General features: G+C 36.1%; 1 protein-coding gene and 1 pseudogene across 22 annotated transcripts in view; both read left to right on the plus strand.

Annotated features, from left to right (window-relative positions):
* Positions 1–23,693, plus strand: part of LOC137627783 (titin-like) — a 218,029-nt gene that overhangs the window by 125,474 nt on the left and 68,862 nt on the right. For 14 of the 22 annotated variants that reach the window (XM_068359103.1, XM_068359107.1, XM_068359108.1 and 11 more), the window contains 11 exons: positions 1–375; positions 501–702; positions 853–1,076; positions 2,115–2,195; positions 5,460–5,617; positions 6,035–6,164; positions 6,624–7,625; positions 8,331–8,411; positions 17,806–19,908; positions 22,337–22,414; positions 22,845–22,931. The exon at positions 1–375 is cut by the window's left edge and continues 237 nt beyond it. In XM_068359103.1, coding sequence (XP_068215204.1) covers positions 1–375; positions 501–702; positions 853–1,076; positions 2,115–2,195; positions 5,460–5,617; positions 6,035–6,164; positions 6,624–7,625; positions 8,331–8,411; positions 17,806–19,908; positions 22,337–22,414; positions 22,845–22,931 — 4,521 coding nt within the window. The remainder of the gene's footprint in view (positions 376–500; positions 703–852; positions 1,077–2,114; positions 2,196–5,459; positions 5,618–6,034; positions 6,165–6,623; positions 7,626–8,330; positions 8,412–17,805; positions 19,909–22,336; positions 22,415–22,844; positions 22,932–23,693) is intronic. The other 8 variants (XM_068359116.1, XM_068359122.1, XM_068359119.1 and 5 more) reach the window with 6 other exon arrangements.
* LOC137627790 (uncharacterized) lies at positions 11,127–13,287 on the plus strand (annotated as a pseudogene).

Here is a 23,693-nt window from a genome sequence, read left to right on the forward strand (position 1 = left end):
CTGGAGATTACACTGTGGCAGCTGAAAATCCAGTAGGTCGTGCAGCTTCAACTGCCACACTCCTAGTTGAGGGTGAGGGTGCAGAGGAAGCAGAGCCCCCAGCTTTCAATCCACCACTGACACCAATCCGAGTCATGGATGGTGAAGAGGTCCGCTTCAGCTGCAAAGTCACTGGAAAACCTACGCCAAAATTGAGCTGGTTCCAAAATGGCCGACCTATTGGCCATCATCGAGAAGTTCGCCTGACACAAACACCTGAAGGTAGAGCTGGTCTCCAGATACTTGAAGTGTTTCCTGAGGATGCTGGGGATTACACATGCATTGCTAGAAATAAAGCCGGAGAGGCAAGAACCACTGCTAACCTCACTGTTGAAGGTAAGTTATATATATATGTATTTCACAATCCTGTTTGAATAAAATATAACAACATTAATTTTCTTTATCTAAAATATAATGAACCCTTTTGTCAAGAATTATATGTCATTTAAATTACATTCCAGCATATGAATACGTACCTGATTCTGAGCAAGCAACTGTTACCTCAGTATCTGAGAAAAACGTATTCTCAGGATCTCCATCAGAGGAAGATGAGACAATGGAGATTGAGAAAGACTCAGAATCAGACAGTGAAGCTGGTTCCTCACCATACTTCTGCAATAGACTAGAAGAAAAGATTGAAGTTAAAGAAGGAACAACTGTTAGGTAAGAGAGAGAAATTTCTATTTTTCTTTTAATTCCTACAACTATTTTGATGTTATAAGCATGCATTATATAAAACATTTTGGTGTAGGTCATTGCCAAACTACTACACAAATGAAAGTAGTGAATTAATTGTTTTTATTTACTACTCAGACTCATAACTAAAGCAAATGGTTATCCACGTCCAACCATTAAGTGGTATGTTGATGGGTCTCCGGTGGAGGTGACGGAGGCTCTGACACTGGAGAACTATGAAGATGGCACTGCTATCCTTACTCTCCACAAAACTACCCTGAATGACTATGGCGTGTATACCTGTGAGGCTATGAATCGAAATGGAGTTGACACCACAGTTACAACAGTTGTGGTGCTTGAGGGTATGATCGTGTTGACATGCTATTCTCTTCTTTTATGGATATGTTAATTTTTTTAGATTTTTATTTTATAGCTACATAGTCAGAGAAGGCAAACTTTCCCTGAAAAACTTTTTAGATGAAATAATGACTGAGAAGTAATTTCTTTGAAATTTTTTAGCTTATTTGAGCCAATAGTGTATTTATTAGTATTGCTTCAACCATTAAGTAATTGTTTTGTCCATCATGGAGTTTTCCATAGATCCAAAGCTCAAATAGTTTACATATCACAATTAACCTTAAAGATGATTAAAACTCAGTGCCATTTCTCATAATAAATAATGACAAGTAATAAAGTAGGCTTACCCATAGTCAAGTTTTGAATCTAGTCTCATTTAGGAAATCTTCTCTGAACTGAACAGGAAGCAGCTGTGCAAGAAATTTTGTCTTGTATAGTTGTTTCCCATTGCTTTTCAGGTCTTCTTACAACATTAGCTGTTCATCTCGTCTCCCCCCTACAGAAATATATTTGCATGGGCAGAGCCATGTACCACCTTTGATATTGTACTTCATATACTTAACTTGTTCACCTATATCTATCATTCTTTTTTATTCCTCATATTCACATAAGATTACAACTGCACAATAACACTCACATGGCTACTAATATCATTTCTGTAGTGCATTTCTGTGTTGAGCTATTATTGTACCATATTTTATTTCTGTTTATTTTATTTCAGGAAGTAATTTTGAGTTGCTTGTAACATTATTTTTTTCTGCAGCATTGGCGGTGATGGATCTCATGATTTATCTTTTGTCGCAATTTGTATTTTGACACTTATATCTTTCTTTCACTCCATCATGCTTCTTTTTAAGTGAGTCATTTTGCAAGATTGCTTATTCATGCTTACTATGTCGAGATATGTTTCTTCACTTTAGGATTTTTGTATCAGCTGTCATGAAAGATCATTAAAGTAAAATGTAATGCATAATCTTAACTTTGGGGATTATTGATCTAGGTAGCAGGATAAAGGAATCTTATGCTCTTTACCCCCTTTACAGAGCACTCAGAGACAACTTCAAAGGCCTATCGCAAGCCAGAATGGGTGACGAGAATGGAAGAACTGAAGGACCAGATGGCAGGTATAGTTGAAAGGTCTCGTGCACGCAGAAGATGCATCCAAGCCCAGCAGTCCTCATCCTCGAAGCCAGCAGTTGTTTTGCAGTGTTCCGCATCCAAGTTGTTGTCCACTCCAATCATGTCTCAGTCTACTACCACTATAGACAAATCCCATCAACCATTAATGCATTCAACACCTATCATGATACAGTCCTCACCCTCAGTGTTGGAGACAACTCCTAATGTTTCACAGTATGACTGTATTGCTTCCTTTTCCCCCATTGACCTGCCCACCTCTATTCAAGGAGATCCTAAATCTGCCTCTACACCTACAACCTCTAGTACCCCTGTAGATCTTAATTCCGTTAGCTGTGATGATCATGCTTTCAATAGTAGTGTTCCCAGTATGTCTGCTACTAGCATGTCTATAGACAGCCTTGAAAGACCTTCAGTATCCCAAGATCCCTCATGCATGAGCAGTAGAGATACCATTTCTGAAATTGACACAGAATATGGATCTCATACTGACTTAGAGTGTAGGAGTGATTCCCAGTGTACAGAGTCTCAGGGTGACCGTCTTGCTCAGTTAGAAGTAGCAAGTTCATTATCCATTGGAGATCTTTCCATGGGAAGTGATTCAGTATTCATATCGGAAACAGAAACTGTAAGTGATGGAACAAGCCGAAGACCAAGTGGATATACTGTAAACCCTATTTATTTAACAGAAGATCAGGCTCTCAGCATATCTAAAACTTCACTGTTAAGTCCAAACACTAAACATGTTCACTTTAAATTTGAAGCTAATACTCCAAGCACTACATCAGAAGATGAACGACTAACAGAATCACCCAACTTTGCTCAGGCTGTTTTATCCAATTACTTGAGTTCACATCGAAATTCAATCTCACAGGTTATTGAAGCTCTAAGCTCACTTGCACAAGCAGATATTACAGCTGAAATAGAAATGACAATTGAGCAGAACAAGAAAGACAAACGCAGTGCTGCTGCATTGGAGGCAAAATCAAACAGTTTGGATGCATCGTCCTTTGAAGTTGATCCTGAATCCATACCATCTATTGAAATAACAGAGCCAAAGTTTATATCAATGAAAACTATGAGAACATGTGAAGACTCAGCCTCCTCAAGTAATTTAGCCTCTTATAAGGCCTTATCAAATGTTAGTGGTACTGAGAAAAAGGAAAAACAGTCAAAGAATGTTGAATTGACACAGGAGGCCCATTCAGTTAATCCTGTATCCTCATTTCATAGCAATATCGCTAGAATAGAAGGGGATAAAATTGTTAAGGTTGCACCACAAATAACTCAGTCTTCCAAGGAGAACATGGAAAATGCAGTACCAATCTGCGAAAAGGAGCTTATCGCAAGTAATAAAGGAACTTCGAAGGCCCAAGGAACAGAAAAAGCAGAAAAGAGCAAAGCAACGAAAATAGCGCATGCAAATATTTTGAATACAAAGCGTAAATCTATACTTAAGAATCCTGGAAGTCATAGCAAGACAACAACTGCTAATCCCCAACTTGGCATTAGTACTGAAACCATGAAAGTAGAACAAAAGGTTACACGGCAGTTAACTCCAACTCCTAGAAGAAAACCTATTTTAAAGAAGGAAAGCATGGTATCTTCAAAAACACCAAATAAAAAAGATTCATTGTTTGATAGGTCCAATCCTACCCAAAAGCCAGAAAGAGAATCAAAAGAAGAAAAGAGGGAGAATAAAAAAAGTGGTAAAACATCAGATACAAATGAAGCTAGAATTAAGAATTATAATGCTGAAGAGGAGCATGGACATGGACCAAACCTAGGAGGTCAAAATGGAATTGCTCAGGAAGATAAAAGGCCATTTAAAAGTGACTCACCAGTTTCAAAGGAAGAGAGCAATAGGATTTCCGATCTCTGTCAAATCATTTCGCCACTATCAGAAAAATCAAGTAGTGCACCAAGTACGCCTATGGTGATGAAAAAAGAGCGTCCTTCACCACCAAGCAAATTGCCTTTGGTAATGACAAGAGAGTTATCAACAGATAGTTTAAGGGAATCCAGAATTCCCCGTTGTGTTAGATCAAATGAGTCAACTCCAGCATCAACGCCGAGTACAGTAAGAAAATTCCCTCAGAGGAATGAGGATTCCTTATCTAAAATTCCAATGCTGTTTTCTCGGGAACATTCATTTGACAGTCTTTCAGGATGGCCTAGTCCGAAGAGAAATGTGTATAGTGAACCAAGCTCTCCTATGTCAACACCACAACTAATTAGGAAAACTTTCAAACAGATCCACGAGAATTCAAAAATACCTATGCCAGTGTATCAGTATTCTTCTACAGAAGAACTGGAAGACTCAAGTCCTGATTCTCCTAGAGCTTCACGAGCAAATCGTCAAAGGAGCCTGGTTCGTCCCCAAAGAACAATGTCAGTTGATAGAGCAATGGATTTTTCATTAAAAAAGACAAATGAGGACAGTTTTAGAGCACCCCGAACCTCCTCTCGTACTCAAAGCCCACTTCCAGTATCGCCAAGAATTCAAAGCCCGGTCCTAGGCCGAGTTCAAAGTCCAACACTAGTTAAAGTGTCTAGTAGAGTCCAAAGTCCGGTGATGAATAGAATCAGCAGTCCTATTCATGGAAAATCACAGACACCATCACAGTCATCTAGCAGAGTCACTAGCCCAGGCTCTACTCCTAGAACAGTAATAAGTCCTGGGTCTACTCCTAGGACTGTTATTAGTCCTGGCTCAACACCATATGGCCTTCAAAGCCCAGCATCCACTCCAAAGACATTACAGTCTCCTGTCTCGACTCCCAAAAGAGTTAAAAGTCCTGTTCCTCAAAGTTCACTTTACAGTCCTTCAGATGCCTTGAGCAAGACAGGAGCTCGTCCAAAAATTACAAGAGCTTCACTTTCCACAGTAAAGGAGTCTTTTGCGACCACTGCTTCCCCAAAAAGATCCCCTTGTTCTTCTAAGTATATTTCTGCATCAGATTCTGAGCAGCATCCTAGCTCTGTAAGTAGTAGCAAGAAAAAATCCTCCAGGAACTCCAAAAACGGTGGTTTGCGCAGAGCTGATAGCTTAGAGGAATTTATTCTGCTTGAGAATGAATGCATGGATTAGCCCATTTATTTTAGTATAGAAGGTAAAGTTGTCATAGTGTATTGCTTTTTTTTTTTTTGCATGGCATGTTTCGATCCATATATTGTTATTAGACTGAATAAACATATTAAAGACAATTCCATTTACCATTACTGACTCACTTTTCCTTTGTTTCACGAAGGCAAACATTTCGCACCAAGATTTGTACAAGAAATCACCAATTCACGGATAAAGGAAATGGATACTATAACCTTTACTGCAGCCTTTGCCGGAAATCCTAAGCCAGAGATTACCTGGTATCATAATTCAAAGGTCATTCGTCAACATGCATCATACCAAGTAAGAGATTTGAAGTGTTTATGGGAATGTTCTAAATAACTTTGTGAGGTATTTTAAAGGCATAAGATCAGAGTTTAATGAATATAAACTCTATATTCGAAATTTTTTAAAAAGATGTAACGGAAGGGAGTGAAAAATTTATTGTTATAATTATTCTTAGAGCTTTGGCAATTATTTGGGTTTTGGTACCTAGATAATTTTATCTTTTGAATTTTGCGGTTAATTTTATTAAAACAGTTACTTGAATTAATGTTTATTATATGCAATCAGCATTGAAGTAACTTCCCTCTATACTAAATTAGCTATACTACAAAATCATCACATCATTATATTTATGCAAATTGCATAACATTCCGTTATAATATAAAAACCCTACTGAAGAACTGTTTCCATTTAACACTGAATGCTTTTCAACAGATGAGAGTTCGCAATGACAGGGCTATGCTTACCCTTGTGCAAGTTTCTCCCGATATGAAGGGAGAGTATTCCTGCCGAGCAGTAAATTCTGAAGGCGAAGCCTTTACCAAAGCAAATCTGGAAGTTATTGGTAAGTTGATGTCTAAAAGACCAAATTATCTTAAAGAGGATTCTCTTGCTAGTAGGTAATGTTGATACCCGTAGAGTTTCTGTTGCTATTTTCATAAGATTATGTTTTATAATTTGTTTTTATTTTATTATTATTAATACATAATCATCATTTTATTATTAAATGTTTATTTCTTTTTTAAATGATTCAACTAAATTTATGATTTTATATCCTTGACAAATTTTACTTTGGTTTTGACATAGCAGTATAATACTGCTATAAAGTAATATTTATTTTATTTTATTTTAAAAGTATACTATAAATAATTTCGGGATTGTATTTTGTTTTACAAACATTACCGTAAACCCTGCATAGCAGTAACACATTACATTCTGCTCATTACTAATTTTAATTATTTAATTTGGGCAGTGGTTTTCTAGTAACAAGAGTGTGTTTCTAATTTACTGTTACTTGATTAAGGGCTGACCTACGAGGAGAAATTAAATATAGCCGATGAAAGGTATGCAGCCCTTCACATTCAACATGCCGCAGAACACATGAAGGAAAAGGAGAGGGAGAGAGCAGTGAAGGAGAGGCAGGCGCATGAGGACGCCATGGCTAAGATGAGAAGTGAAAAAGAGGAGCGTGCAATGAGACGTCAGCAGGAGCTGGAAGATGCCAAGAAGAATGTATGGAAACCCAGCCATGCATTTGAAGATAAGAAGAAGAAAGAAGAGAGGGTGTACTCAACACCAAAAGAACGTCGTGTGGGTGAAATATATGCCAATTGGAATGCTCCTGTTGTTCTGGAAGAATCCTATCCAAAGCTCCAACCTAGTGAATTTGCTCCTAACCAGATTCCTGGTGTCAAGTGCTTTGTCAAAGTTTCCGAAACTTCCATGAAAGGTGAGGAAGTTGTTAGAGAAGTTGCCCCCCAGTTCTTTGAAGATGAACAGATTATCAATGAGTTGGCAAAGATTCACACAATGTTGAAGAACAACGTTAAAGTCAATGAGATCTGGGCCATGTTCAGAGCTGGTGAATTCATGTCACTCCAGCAGCCCAACATTCAGAGCGCACTGATCAAGGTTTGTGAGTACATTGGCCACCAGAGGAACGTGTCTATTGTTCTGGCACAGGAAACTCAGCAACAAGCTGTCAGGCACCCTGTTGGTCTCAAGGCATTCTTGCGCATGATCAAGCACGCCAAGAACGTCAAACCAGAGACCCTCTTCAAGGAGACAATCCCCAAGGAAATGGGCAAGTTCTCCTCAACCACTCAAGAGTTGACCAAGGTCTCAGAGTTGATCCGACAGGGTATCCAGCACGAGGAGATCATCGCATCTTGCGAGGCTGGAAAGCTGCCCACGCTGAAGAAGGCCGAAACCCAGCAGCCCCTCGTCAACATTGTGGAGAAACATGGCCATTCAGTCATGGTTGCTCAGGTGTTGGTAGAGGAAGCATACCGCGATGCAAAGGATGGTAAGTTCTCCGTAATTTTTCCCCAATGGTCAGTCCTTGACGGAAACCCTCCTGAACATTTGATAAAGTAACGTATCCATTCTAGTTCCTTAGCATATTCGCTGTGTTTTTAGTAATTTACATTTTTTTAATAGTCTTTTCCCTTTTTAGTTTGCTAACCTCTCCTCTCAGAGACAAGAATAGAGAGGTAACAAAATATAGAGACAAAAATATAAAACCCTGCACAATGTCAAAATCAGAAATGTTTTATATATATATATATATATATATATATATATATATATATATATATATATATATATATATATATATATATATACACATTTCTTATGAATTTGTGAGCTAAGAATATTAAAAAATATCTATTGTGCAGCGGTCAAGTTAAACACAGTATGTAGTTTACAGGTCCACCGTTCAGTAGCAATGAAATTAGACACTTACATTATTGTACTTCAAACAGATAAAGGCCATAGCAATAATTATTGTTCAAGTTAGCACTATCATATATACATTTCAGTACATTACAAGTGTGTCCAATAAATTAGATCCTAGATGACGTTATATGTTAGATGAAATGCTTGATAGAAAAGTAGATTTTTAGAAAAAAAAAATGATTAGAAAGAACAGTAAAAAGGAGAATCAGGAAACGTCCGGTGCTCTTGAAACTAGAAGCTGATGCAGTGATTTCCTACATCACCCTTGCAGATAGAGTATTAGCAGAACAGGCTTGGGAGTGCGTCCACGAGGAATCCTTTGACTTCGCACAGGTACAAGAAGTCAGGACAGGTAAGGAAGCAAAACATTTTCCGTTGGCTATCTTTCTTTGGCATTATTATCTGGTAAATTTGAACCCATTTTTTATGGGGGATTTTAAACCAGGCACTCGTGATTTTTAGAAATAATATCGTGATTACTCAGCTATTTTTGTATTTGTTTTTGCTTATACTGGAGATTAAGTATTTTGTTTTTCACCTTTTTGGGGGGTCACATATCTTGATTTTTTTTTTTTTTTTTTTTTTTTTTTTTTTTTTTTTTTTTTTTTTTTTTTTTTTTTTTGAGTAATGATTTGGCTCTCATCACTAATGCTTAACAACTAAAGACATGTTGTGTCTGGCATCATTGTATGGGAGCCATTTCATGAAAGGACGTTCTAATGCTTAAACTCTGGTATATAATTCCTATTGAAACCTTAATCCTTGGATTCGATAATGTCATAAATTCCTGAATTGTCATGAGACCCTCTCCTTCTCTGTGTTACAATTCAAGCAACTCAAATTGTTGACGTCGAATGCAATGTCTTCTCGAGTTGCTAATAATTTACTAAGCAGAGGATTGAGTGCTATTCTCCATGACATAAAGGCGATATTAAATAATAATTTCCCCCCAATTATATAAATCTACAGATTAAATTATTGGTAAAAAGGTTAATATCTCCTTACATGCAGAACGTGAAAGCTATACAGTATATAGAACAAATTTACATATGAACAGCCAAAATTTACCAGATTTACAAATTTTATGTTCTTGCCATCATAAACAGCTTTATTATTATAATGCTCACTCTTATAAAACTTATTGGTTTACCATGTTTACTGAGGCTCATTTTCTGTCATGATTTGGTTATAGAATGCAATCCTTCAAGAGCTGCTCCTTAGATTGACTGAAAATTCAATTTCATCTTGGATATAATTTGCTGACTAAACAGAAAATGAATCTTGGAAAGTTGGTTCTACATAAATTTACCAAGTTATTGTAGACATTGAACTCTTACTACAATAAGATTTTGCTTATAACAAATGCAATCTTAACTATATACTCTGAACAAAGAAAATGTATATATATACTTTTATATTATTCGTTATTATTATTTATACATGATATTGCAACAGAATATATTTCTTACTTTTCTGTTTCTTAGTTGTTTTATGTACATATGAAATTTTACTCATTTCTTGTTTCACTGCAGGCACTTTACCAACATCTAATTAAGATATCTTTTACAGCATACTTATTTTAATGTTATTATATGTTTACATATTTATTACCTGATAATTGATGTACATATTTATATGTTTACACATTTATATTTTACATAACAACCAATGATTATTTTTGTACTCAAACATTTATTACAATTCCACACACACAATAAAAAAAAAGATTCACCATGGCTTATTTTCTGCTATACTAAACTTCTACACAAGTTAAACATATAAAAGAAATTATAGGAAACGAGAAACCACAAGATATATCCACACGTAAACACTGTACACTTTTCCTCAGAATCGTTATACACTAATTAAAACACTTGTACAGTAGATGTACGTAGATACACTTAGAAAAAACATTCCTTTCCTTACAATGTCTGGATACAATTTGTACATTCCATAGTTATAAATCATCATGTGCTTACACATCATCAGGTAAAGCATTTCGTTCCAAAGCTACATTAAAATGCTTCTGTTTCTCTTGTACAGTTGTTCAGGTTGTTTTTTGTAGAGTTGATCTATGGCAAGTGGCTTACATCTCTGACTTGTTAAATTAAATTCAGTGAATGTATAGGGCACTATTGCTCTATATAGTTAAAACAGTTATGTATACAGTATATGGTACAGTATTATGTGCCTGTTGTGAATATTTTCATCGCTGCTTATACCATTATTTGTAAATACCCTCAAGCAAAGGTATCTGTTGCCATCAGTTTTTCCTTTTTTTCAATGGCAGCGCTTTTAGTCACAGTAACTGGATTGAAGCTTTCTCTTCAGAATTTTAAAAATTTCATGTTCATATTCATCAAAGATTTAGAAATGGTTCATATTTATTCACTTCCGTATTCAAGAGTCGTCATGTATCTGTGATTTATCTTTCCATAGAATTAGAGTAGTTGGGTAATGTTTGTAAGTACTGTACATTAGTCTCTTTTGCCTCTATCACGCTTCAAGTAATTGCATTTCATCTGGCCAAGCGCTAACTGATGAAAATTTTTTTAAAATTACTTTTTATTCATTGACCAAAATTTCTTTTTCATTTTGAAAATAAGTCTTTTTAATTGATTTTTGGCACCACAGGTTTGTAAGCCTTTTCGTAAATATGCAGACTCGTTTTCACACTAAAGGGTTAAGTGTAATCATGAAATTCTCATGTTAAATGTCAAATTCTCCAGTGATGAATGTGGTGTTCAGCACTTCAGCTTACATTGGATAATGGCGTAAACTTACTATTCAGCATTCAGTAACTAGCTTGTGCAATCTTCGACTTTCTTTATAATGAGTAACTACGCAAAAAAAAAAAAAAAAATAGATAACATTAACAACTATTTCTTGCTTATTAATCAACGTTTCAGTGCTTGGACATCCCATTTTGATCCACGATTCAGTCAATTATAAAGAATTTGATATCAAGATTTTACAAATATCTATTAACAGAAACATTAATTTGAAGACCTTATTCTAATTTTTCTTGTTTGCTATATTTACGAAAAGGGGTCGATAGAGAAAAAAAAAGAAAATATAAAGTCCTCCTAGTGGCTGCAAGAATTCATTTGAAATATTATATGAAAAGAATAATAAATTTCTGCATTAACTTAATGATTTTCTAATTTTATCGAGCTGAAAATTACAAAAATGTATGGAAATATTTTGAATTTTGAAGAGAGACGTAGAGTTCATGCCAACATTTTATTGTGTTACAGATGCAACATTCATTGGAAATAAAGAGATACAAGCCATGCCAAGTCAGTATTGGACGCCTAATTTTGTAATGAAAAAGAATAAGTTTTATCCTAGGCTGGAGCAGAAACGTGTAACGTCACCCCCAGAACAGAAACCTATACCAATAACTAAAGAAAAAGAAGCATCATTCCGTTCACTATACTCATCTGTTATCGCTGCCCTCACAGAAAAATTGTCATCACAAAACATTACTAACAAAGCACTGGCTCATGTTACGAGAAAACACGACATAGGAGGAAATTCCATAGGAAAAACACTGAAAGGGGATTGTGTCATTAGCAGTCAGTCAAAATTTTCCGAGGTTCGAAACAAATTGCAGTTGCCAAGGATATCCAGAAAGGAATTTAGTTCCATATCTCCAAAGCATTTATCGCAATCGGGTCAGGTCAGGTCAATGTTATTAGATTCTCAGCTAACATTGCCACCCTCTTTGTCGGAGTTGCTAACGTCACCTTCCTTTACCTATAAATCACTAGGAATTATGGAAGAGAAACAAGTCTACCGTGACGAGATTCGTAACCCCCAAAAAGATTTAAGAAATGAAAAGTTGTTATCCAATTCCAAGAAGACTGAGTCTGCTTACTCAGCAATAAAAACTCCAAGATCGACCTCAATAGAAAAAACATCAAAAGATTCAATCCGTGCACCAAAAAAGAGAGTAAAGTCGAAAAAAAATGCTACTTCAGAGAAGATGGCTTTAACTGATGGTAAATTTTCAGAATCATCACCAAAATGTAAATTATCTAAAAAGATAAAGAGAAAAAAATCAAAGGATTGCATTACAGAGAAAAATTGCATGGTAAAGAAAACAGAACAGGATTCAGGGGTAATTTTAATACAAAACAAAAAATCACCGAATTTCCGTGAGAGTCATTCGTCATCATCATCTTTTCCTAAAGATAAACAATTTTTGCGCTTATTGCCAGTGCATTCTTTTGGTTCACGATCACAGCAACGTACAACTTTAAACAAAGCACCATCTAGCCTTCGTGTTACTTCTGCTAATGATCGGTTATTCATCACTACAACCCAGAATGACCCTCTCTCACCAATAAAGCATGTGTCAAATTATTATTTAGCTGATAAACAGTTTACACCTGTCATTATAAAATTAGTACCCACTCTTGCTCTATCCGACTCATGCACTTCTCATACTCAGTCGAAGATTACATCGTTTTCAACTGGAGTAGAACACATTATCCTTAATGAGCCACTCCATTCACTTGCACCCACTGAAATAACACATCCAGTTGCCACAACAGAAGTGAAAATATCCTTTTTATAGAACACAAAACCTTCCATCTACCTTACCTGATCATGGACACATGCTTGCCTCTGGTATAGATATGCATAAATTGTCAACACGATAGGAGTACTCATAGTACTCCAATATGCCAGTTCACGCATAACATGGGAAGTCATCGGACCCTATTATGAATAAAACAAAAAGGCATGAATAACATGGCTCAGTCATAAACTTGTCCAAGCAAATCTTTAAAACCGGATCCAGAAATATAACTTAAGCAAATCTGCATTAATGATCCAGAGGTAAGCAAAATAATACCTGCATTATACTGCTTTAAATAGACTTTGGCTAAATGGACGTACAATTTCTCATGTTCCTATCCAACAAAACCTATTAGCTTTCTATTTAAACACGTTTTATGGTTATTTCATTCCAATGTAGGGTTATATTTGAGTTAGGGAAAATAAAAGGTTTAATTAAGATAAAGTTTTAATGAGGTTAGTGTTTTTTTTACAAAATTCAAAATCTAGCCATGAAGGTAAAAAAACTTCTCAAAGGCAGAATTAGTAGAAAAAAAATAATTTTCCAATTATTATGTTAACAACACACAAGCAAACACACATCCCCTCATAACCTAATCCTTCTTGATGAAAGACACATTCAGGACTTCAATATAACACTTATCTTTACAGACAAAGAAACTTCAGCTATTAAGCCTGAACAGAAGCTTGCACCTACCACAGCAACACACAAACCTTCATATTTGCTAGAGGAACAGATATTCACACCCACAGCTGTTCAAACTGAGCAGAAGTCTACACGTGTAACAGAATACAAACCTTCACATACTTTAGTAAGACATGACGATACACTAGAAGCTTTCCATGCTGAAAAGTTTACACCTAGTGCAGCTGAATATGAACCAACGCATACTTCTGTGGCTTATAAACCTTCGCCTATGGCTGTTCAGAGTGATCAGAAGATTAAATCCACTGCAAACCAAGTTTCACACACTTTGTTAGAAGAAAAATCGACACCTACTTATTTTGATAGTAAACAAAAAGATATACCAATTGCAGCTGAGTATAGACCATCATATGATGTAACAAAACAAAAATATTTAGAGACAGCTGCTCAAGATGAACACACAGTTACATCTACTTTAGAGGACTATGAAACTTCACCTGCTGTCTTAGAACAGACACAAATGTCTCCAACAATTGATACTGCTCAGGAGATTGCTCCTACATTATCTGAATACAGACCATCTCATATTATTAGAGAACAGGAACCTACTTCTGTAGCTTCTGCTGGTGAGCAGAAATTTACACATACTTCATCTCAATTCAAAATACCACATACTTTAACAGAAAATAGACCTACACCTACAGCTGGTCAAACTGAAGAAAAGATCACACCTGAAGAAGAAGAATACACACCATCACATTTGAAAGCACAAAAACCAACACATCCTTTATCTATGCACAAAATAAGGTCCCAATCCCATGATCTAGAAAAAGATACACATACTCCATATGTTAAGGAACAAGTGGAGACGACACTTTCACCTTACTCAGTTAGACAGACACCCTCAACAACCTATCCAGTACCAACACAAGTTACAGAGAAACAGGAACATATACATGATGAAAAGGAAGAATCTCTTAAGATAGTTCCTAAGCATGAACGCAGCACATTGGTTCACACAGGGAGAAAACCACTTACTGATAAGGGTGAGGATATAATCACATCTTCCCGTCCTCAATGGAAACAAGCACCTTCATTAGACAAACCAAGAGATGAAGTTCATACTGGAACTAGTGAAATTACTTCATCTCAATTCAAAATACCACATACTTTAACAGAAGATAGACCTACACCCACAGATGCTCAAACTGAAGAAAAGATCACACCTGAAGTAGAAGAATACATACCATCACATTTGAAAGCACAAAAACCAACACAGCCTTTATCTATGCACAAAATAAGACCTCGGTCCCATGATCTAGAAAAAGATACACATACTCCATATGTTAAGGAACAAGTGGAGACGATACTTTCCCCTTACACAGTTAAACAGACACCCTCAACAACCTATCCAGTCCAACACAAGTTACAGAGAAACAGGAACATATACATTATGAAAAGGAAGAATCTCCTAAGATAGTTTCTAAGCATGAACACAGCACATTGGTTCACACAGGGAGAAAACCACTTACTGATCAGGGTGAGGGTATAATCACATCTTCCCATCCTCAATGGAAACAAGCACCTTTATCAGACAAACCAAGAGATAAAGTTCACACTGGAACTAGTGAAATTACTTCATCTCAATTCAAAATACCACATACTTTAACAGAAGATAGACCTACACCCACAGCTGCTCAAACTGAAGAAAAGATAACACCTGAAGAAGAAGAATACACACCATCACATTTGAAAGCACCAAAACCAACACATCCTTTATCTATGCACAAAATAAGACCCCAATCCCATGATCTAGAAAAAGATACACATACTCCATATGTTAAGGAACAAGTGGAGACGACACTTTCACCTTACTCAGTTAAACAGACACCCTCAACAACCTATCCAGTACCAACACAAGTTACAGAGAAACAGGAACATATACATGATGAAAAGGAAGAATCTCTTAAGATAGTTTCTAAGCATGAACACAGCACATTGGTTCACACAGGGAGAAAACCACTTACTGATAAGGGTGAGGATATAATCACATCTTCCCATCCTCAATGGAAACAAGCACCTTCATCAGACAAACCAAGAGATAAAGTTCACACTGGAACTAGTGAAATTACTTTGTTCGGTACACAAAAACCAACTCCTATTTCAGATCAACACACACATCCTGGTTTTGTAGAAATTAAATCTCAAGATGAAGAGTTAGAAAAACCTATTACTAGAATTAAACAACAGTCCTCTTTTTCAGATTCAGAAAAGTCATTGCTAGGGGACTATAAAAAAATGTATATTACTACGAAACAAGAACCTACAGTTGAATTTTCCCAACAAAATACATCAGACCTTAGTAACCAGTTATCATCACATACTCCAGCCAAACATCAGCATACCATTTCTTATGAAGACACAGAAGAGATGAGACCTGTAAAACAAACCAGTTTAGTTTCATCACGTACAGAACAAACACAAAATGCTTCTGCACAACAAAGACTAACATCTGCTTTAGCTGAACAGGAAGAAGATATTATTTATACAGATCGTATTAAGCATACTCCAGCAGAACAAGGCAATGTTTATACACCAGTCGAGCATCCAGAACAGATGTCAACACAAGTTTCTTCAGTGCAGAAACAATCACCCATTTCACCAGAACAACAACTAACCCCTGCTTCAGCTAAACAAAGAGTAAGACCTAATCTTGAAGAGCAAACGCAAACCTTTTCTACAGCTCTCTTGAAACCAACACGACCTTCAGTTGAACAAAAACCATCACAAACTGCAGTAAAACAAAAACTAACACAAACTGCAGTAGAACAAAGAGAAACACGAACTTCAGTAGAGCAAAAACCAACACACATCCCAGAAAAATTAAAACAAACACACATTTCAGAAATTAAGCCAACAACTATTTCTACAGAGCAAAAGTCGACACCAGTACCAGCTGAAGTTAAACCAACACCTGCTATGGCAGAACAGAAAACAGTACCATTCTATGCTGAACAAAAACCAACACCTGAGGCATCACCAAAACCTACCTCCTTTACACCTAAAGTCCCAAAAGTCCTTGAGAGCAAACAAAGTATGGTTCATGAGGAACCAAAGATGGAAAAACCTAGTCCTGTTTCTTACTTAGAGGAATCCAAAATTGCCCCTACTCCTGAAGAAACTAGATATGCCCCTACTCCTGAAGAAACTAGATATGCCCCTACTCCTGAAGAAACTAGATATGCCCCTACTCCTGAAGAAACTAGATATGCCCCTACTCCTGATAAACCTACTATGCCCCTACTCTGGAAGAACCTAGACATGCCCCCGCTCCTGAAGAACCTAGATATATCCCTACTCCTGAAAAGCCTAGACATGCCCCTACTCCTGAAGAACCTAAATATGCTTCTACTCCCGAAGAACCGCAACCTGTTCTTACTAAAGAAAAGTCTAAACGTGCCCCCACTCAAAAAGAGCCTGAACCTACTCCTACTCCAGAAAAATCTAAACGTACTCCTACTCAAAAGGAATATGAACCTACTCCTACTCCAGAAATTCCAAAACTTAAGCCTGTTTGCAGGGAACTAGAACCTGCTCCATCTCCTGAAAAACCTAAACTTAAACCTGTTGTCAGGGAAACTGAACCTACCCCCATTCCTGAAACAACCAAACTTAAGCCAGTCTCTAGGGAACCTGAACGTACTACTACTCCAGAAAAACCTAAGCTTAAGCCCACTTCAAGGGAAACTGATTCCTATCAAGTTTCAGAGAAGGTTCAGCTGAAACCTACTCATAAAGAACATGAACCTGTTCCTGCTGTTGAGAAACCTCAGCTGAAACCTACTCATAAAGAACATGAACCTGTTCCTGCTGTTGAGAAACCTCAGTTGAAACCTGTTTCTTCCAAAGAATTTGAACCTACTCCTACTCATGAGAAACCTAAGCTTACACCTGTTTCTAGAGAACCTAAACCTCTACCTCAAGAAACTGTACCAGAGGAACACAAGTTTGCTCCTACTCCAAAACACCCTGAACCTTTCCATGTTCCTGAAGAACCTAAGCCTGTCCCAAGTAAATTAAAACCTACTCCTTCTAAGCCTCAGGATTATCCAGATTCAACAAAACCAACACCTAAAATAACACCTATGCCAGAGGATACCAAACCAACATCAGTGCCAGCTGAAACTAAACCAACACCCAAGTCAGCAGAAACCAAACCAACACTTAAGCCAGCTGAAGACCAGCCAATAACTACACGAAAGACTGAACAAGGTAAGGTAACCCAGATTCAACAGGTAATAAAACAGCAACAGACTTGAAATGTTTCAAAACAACAATCAGACATTTATATTAACAAACTGAGACAAATTAAACTTAATATGCAAATATTAGATATTAATACACTATTAACACAGCAACAAAAACCTACTAAATTATGATTTCAGACTTTACAAACCACCATGTTAAAATTAAAAATATTTAAATTTCATTCAGCTAGAACCTACATATATTCCAGGGTATCCTGAAGCTGCACCTGCTGCGCCAAAGTCTGTACACAAGCCAACACAAAAGACAATACAAAAACCCATTCTTAAACCTGTAAAACAAACCACACAAGAGACAACTCAGAAAGATACACAACAAACAATACAAAAGCAGCAACCCATGACACAAACCATCCAAGAAACAACACAACAGATTATGCAGCCATTCCAACAAAGAAAAGTAACCAGCGAGACTGTTACACAAGAAAGTTATGTTGAACAATCCAGAGAGAAGGCCACTGTTCAAACGACTTTGACTGCCACACAACCTCAATCATTTGTACAAGAAGAAGAGCAAATATCATGGACTCAAAAACCCCAGATTCCTTTCCAAGAACCTGTTACTTCAGAGTATGATGAGTTTATGAAACAAGCAACTGTTCAAAAGCAACAGTTTATCCAGCAAGAAAGAGTTATGCAGCAGTCTCAAATGTCTAAAGTTAGTGAAATGAGAAGCGATCAAGTTGTTACTGAGAAAGGTAAAATTTCAGCTGTTCCTGAAGTATTGCAGAAACCAATAGCTCATCAAGAGCCCACAATGGTTCAGCAGGAAATTATTACTAAGCAACATCCTGAAGTCATACAGGAAGTAAGCACATCTATCTTGAAGAAGAAAGCTCATGTTCAAGAAACCAAAATTAACCAGCAAACTGCCAGATCTGAGCAACCTATGGTCATTCATAAAGAAAAGGTTACAATGCAACATCCAGAGACTGCTGAAGAAGTTACCACTACAGTTATTACAGAAAAGGCAAAGGCCATAAAAGAGCCTGGTGCATTACAAACTACTACTGTTAGCAAGCAGCCCATGGTTGTAAAGAAAGAAATGGTAACAATGCAGCAACCTGAAACTACTGTAGAATTGACTTCAAAAATAACCACTGAACAAGCTCAACTTATCCAAGGATCTCAGGTTCTTCAAAAACCTAGAGCTCAGAAGCCAATGGTTATACAGAAAGAAAATGTATTTGTACAGCAACCCGAGACTACTAGTGAAGTAATAACCTCATTCACTACTGAGCAAGCTCAAGTCACTGAGGAATCTGGACTGTTACAGAAAACTGTTATATCCAAGAGACCAATGGTTATGAAGAAGGAGAAGGTAAGTCAGCAGCAGGTTGAAACTGCTGAAGATGCTACAATCTTTGCAACAACAGAAAAAGCCCAGGTCCTCGAGGAACCAGAAATAATGCAGAAAACTAAAATTTATAAACAACCTGTAATATTAAAGAAGGAAACAATAATAGTTCAGCAGCCAGAGACTACTAAAGAGACCATTATCACTAGAACTTCAGAACAAGCTCATATCACACAGGAGCCTGGTGCTCTTCGTGAAACTGTAATAACTAAGAAGCCCATGGTTGTACAGAAGGGAAGAGTAACACAGCAGTATGAGGAAACTACAACTGAAGGAGCATTCATGCAGTCAGAACAAGCTCGTATCTCCCAGGAGTCTGGCGTGCTGGAGAAAACAGTTGTATCCAAACAACCAATTATAATGAAGAAAGGAGCAGAATCTACTTTTATGCAACAGTCTGAAACTGTTGGGCAAGTAACTACCACTGTTTTAAAAGAAACTGCTCATATTACACAACAACCTCAAGTTTTGAAAAAGACAACAGTCACACAACAGCCCACTCAAGTAAGAACCCACGAGGAAATTGCCAAATTTGAGCCCACATCCGATACGGTGCAACAGCATTTGATTCAACCAATGCAAGATCAGCATGCTCTTATACATGAGGGGACTGAATTTATGCAGCCAAGTCAACAACAAGTGACGACTCTGCAGCACCAACAACAAATGATTACTAAACAAGCTGTTGTTCAACAGCAAAGAGTACAACAACAGGCACAGGTCGTCCACGGAGAGACTAGGGTTGTTCAACAAGGGCAAATTATTCAGACACAAGAAGTGCAGCAAAGTCAAATGGCGCAGCAGGTACAAAAAACACAAGTCACTGTACAGAAACAACAAACTGTACAGCAGACACAACAACAACAACAACATCAACAACAACAGGCGTTCGTGACACAGCAAATCACTCAACAGGGGAAACCGATCACCAAACCTCGTAAGTTTGCACATTTTGACATATACTACAGTATACTGAGTGCCATTGTATAGACTGGCACTCACAGTACCATAGTTCAAACAACGCACGCTAGACTTAGAGTGCCAGATTGTAGCTTAGCACTCTCTTCCACTCAATATGACACTGCACGTAATCTGGAACTGCAAATATAGACATGCACTTACAGTACTGATTCAATCACTCACCTTAGACCAGAGTGCCACGCTATAGTAAAAGGAAGCAGTTGCAGCACGCGCCAGTTGCACGATGCTTGGCTCCCTGCAGAAAATTATACTTTTATTTGCAGCCTCGCCGTCTATTAACATTATAACATTGCAGCAAAGCAGTCTATTAACAATATAACTGCAATGTTCTGATATTGTTCTTGCCTTTTCTACCGTTTCTATTGTTTTTACTTTATTTTTCTCTAAGTTTACTTTCATATAAGTTGCTGGGTTTTAGCCTCGCTTCGCACAGGCTTCTATTGGTTCTTTTTCACTGATATTTTTTATGCACTCGGGAGCTTATAAGGCTGCTGGTTATTTTTTATTTTCCCAATTTTTTTTAAAAACTATTTTATATTTTTTACCACTTATATATTTTTAACATATTTTTGACATCTGTAAATACTATACCACCAGAGAAACGATACATTACATAAATACTTGACTTGGACAAGAACACAGCGAATACTGCATTATATTTAGATAGAGGAAAATAACTAAAGGGGAAATGCATGTGACGTGTTATTTTTCATTATTCTTTTTTTTTCTAATTTGGCTTTACTGTTATTTCAGGTTAACTGACTTATGTTGTTTGAGTTTCGTACATTTTATTATCTTATACTAATCTAACTTGTGAGATTAGGTTCTGCACTGTTTGGTTTTATGTAATGGCCTTATCCTATGTTCTATGAATGTATATTTATTTGTATGCAAATTAATGTATATATAAATATGTATGATTGTATGATTTCATACATATGACATATACTGTATATATATATATATATATATATATATATATATATATATATATATATATATATATATATATATATATATATATATATATCCACTAGCACATATTCTAATTTACTTTTGATTTCGAGATTCCGTTTCTTTTGTTCATTAATTTCAATTATTTTCATTATTTCTTACTAAAGAAGGGTCCTTAATTTTAATTCGAGATTAACATCTCCTCATTTTCTTTTTGTACGAGACTTTGATTTACTGGTAATATATAAAAAAATAATTGTTAATATTCTAACTGGTAAAACATTCAGGTTGTTATCCATTTTAAAAAAATTAAAAATTTTGAAATATTTTACTTGTAACCATACTTCAGCTTTCGTGAATTTGCCCGTAGCGAAATGGTAAATATTAAGTTAATTGATGCCGAATACAGGTAAGGAAGGTACCGAGAGGATCAATCCTAATACAACAGCATCATTTATTCCAGTCACAAAACAATCTCCTTTTCCGATATTTTAAGTTCGTCTATTTTTTCTCCGCATGTTTCCAAATCAGTTATACCGTCCCTATTAAGATTTTGATTAATTCCATGATATTGATATGAGAAACAGATCCCTAATGCATCCAACGAACTCAAAAGTAAACAAAACAAAAATTCAACAACAAAATACTATCCATTCCCATTCTCTTTGTATTTATTATATGATAAAGTATAACACAATATTCATATATACAACAGTTTTGTTACAGAAAGGGGCTACACATACCCTTGCATGATAAAGCCTGTGTAGTGAAATTTAGATCCTTGTACATTCATAGAAGAAATGAAGTGTGTTTAGTGAGAAATAGTTTTGCTTTGGGAGAGTCAGTGCTTTAGAGCCACTTCAGGTTGAGTGCTTTGCTTGCATGTGAATAAAAGTTACTGCGAGAATGATTTACCTAAATTTTTCTTTTGGTTTATTATATCAAGAATAGAGATAATGGATAGAATTTGCGTTGTGCATTACATGCCATGGAGATGATAGTTTTTTTGGAATTATCTCTGAATTTGTAATGGAAGTTTTTTCGTAAAAGAATGGGGTTTTATTCAAGATTAGTAGATATATATTAAGAAAAATTCATTAAATTTTATGATAGTCAGGTTTAAATAGGTATGTATATAGAATGAACATAGGTTGTTACAAGATTGATATTGAAGAGGAGTGTGAGAGAAAAGTATGGATAACTTGGAAAGTTTGAGAGATAGTGAATATAGAAATGTTAGTGGGTAAATTGAATGAATTTCTACACTTGAGAAGCATCGAAAGAAAAGGGGAAAATTATAGGAATGGCTCTAAGCACTGGTTGAGAATGGAATGAACGTGAATAAAAGGAAAACAAATGGAAGATGTTCCTTGCCTGCTCTAGACACATTCTGGATGTCACCCAAAACCTCCTATCCGGTTTTATTCCAGATGCTCCTCTCAAAATCCAGAAGGAACAACCAGAGCAGGAGACAGTACCCGAACAGTTGGCAGAGACACTCCAAATAGGTTGGTCATTGTTTATAGCTTGTGGCCCTCACTCAAGATCTGATTCAAGTTTTATATTCTTCAAATGAAGGATTATTTTATATGACTGAAGTTCATGTGTATTTTATTACGAGTTTACAAGTTGTACTATTGTTAATTTATAGTAAATTTTCTCTTTTTTTATTTGATGAGTGCCACAAGGTATGATGGATGAAAAACATGACATTTTGTCCTATATACTATTCATTATGATATACACAAATATTCTCTGGTTACAATGCATTGCGTTTGATAATGAACATTTACCACTTGTTTAAAATCCTTAGACAAAATATATAACAATTTCTACCTTTGCAAGTCCTGTGCATAACATAAAATACCAAATGAAGAATATCATTGTGACACCTGACAAATACTCACTTTTGTGTTATCCGTGGAACAACATTTACAGCCCCTGCCCCAACACCCTCTTCGGCTGAGATTCAAGTTGAAGAAGTCACGCCCAAACACACTGCCGAGAAGACACAGGTCAAATCAGGTAAAACTTTCATGACAGTCTTCACTTTGTTCAGCTACGCTTGAGACTACTGGTTACTCCTCATTCAATAAGTGCAATATGACATTCACATGTACATAGTTTGGAGCAACCTTCTAAAATTTCAGATATTTTCTTATCCAGGGACACATATGGGTAAATGCTTGGTCTTCTAAATTTAGATTGTCCATTATTAATTAAATTTTTATCTCTAAACATTTGGATACAGAAGCAATATGGTATAAATGGTACACATTCCAAGCATTATATTTATGTGTCCCTTGATTAGCTTGGCCTCTTGTAAATAAGAATCCTCAATTCTTTTATCTATTAAAAAGTCAATCACATTTTCAGATAAATTTATAATATTTAGACATTCAAACATACGAAACCATAATGATACATTTTTGAAGGGTTAGAAAACTATTACACTTTACAGTTTTACAGTGTGGATCATATACCTTATTCCTAATATATTGTAAAATATACCTTTTATACCTGCGCATTCTCCCAACAGATAATCAGAAAATTATGTACAGTATAAACTAGTCCTAGAACCCCTTTTCATGATTAAACTCTACATATCCAGGTTACATCATTTTTCTTTAATACTAAGTTTAAATTTATTTTTTTTCAGCTGTTTTTCCTTGATCACGAAATTGTTACCCTAGGTCCTTGGAAAATGTTTTATTTTTATTTTCTCTTTTATGTTAAGAGCACCCTAATTAATATATACAGTAAAACCACTTAAAGCATATTATACGG

The sequence above is a fragment of the Palaemon carinicauda genome, chromosome 35 (genome assembly GCF_036898095.1).
Source record: "Palaemon carinicauda isolate YSFRI2023 chromosome 35, ASM3689809v2, whole genome shotgun sequence".
NCBI lineage: Eukaryota > Metazoa > Arthropoda > Malacostraca > Decapoda > Palaemonidae > Palaemon > Palaemon carinicauda.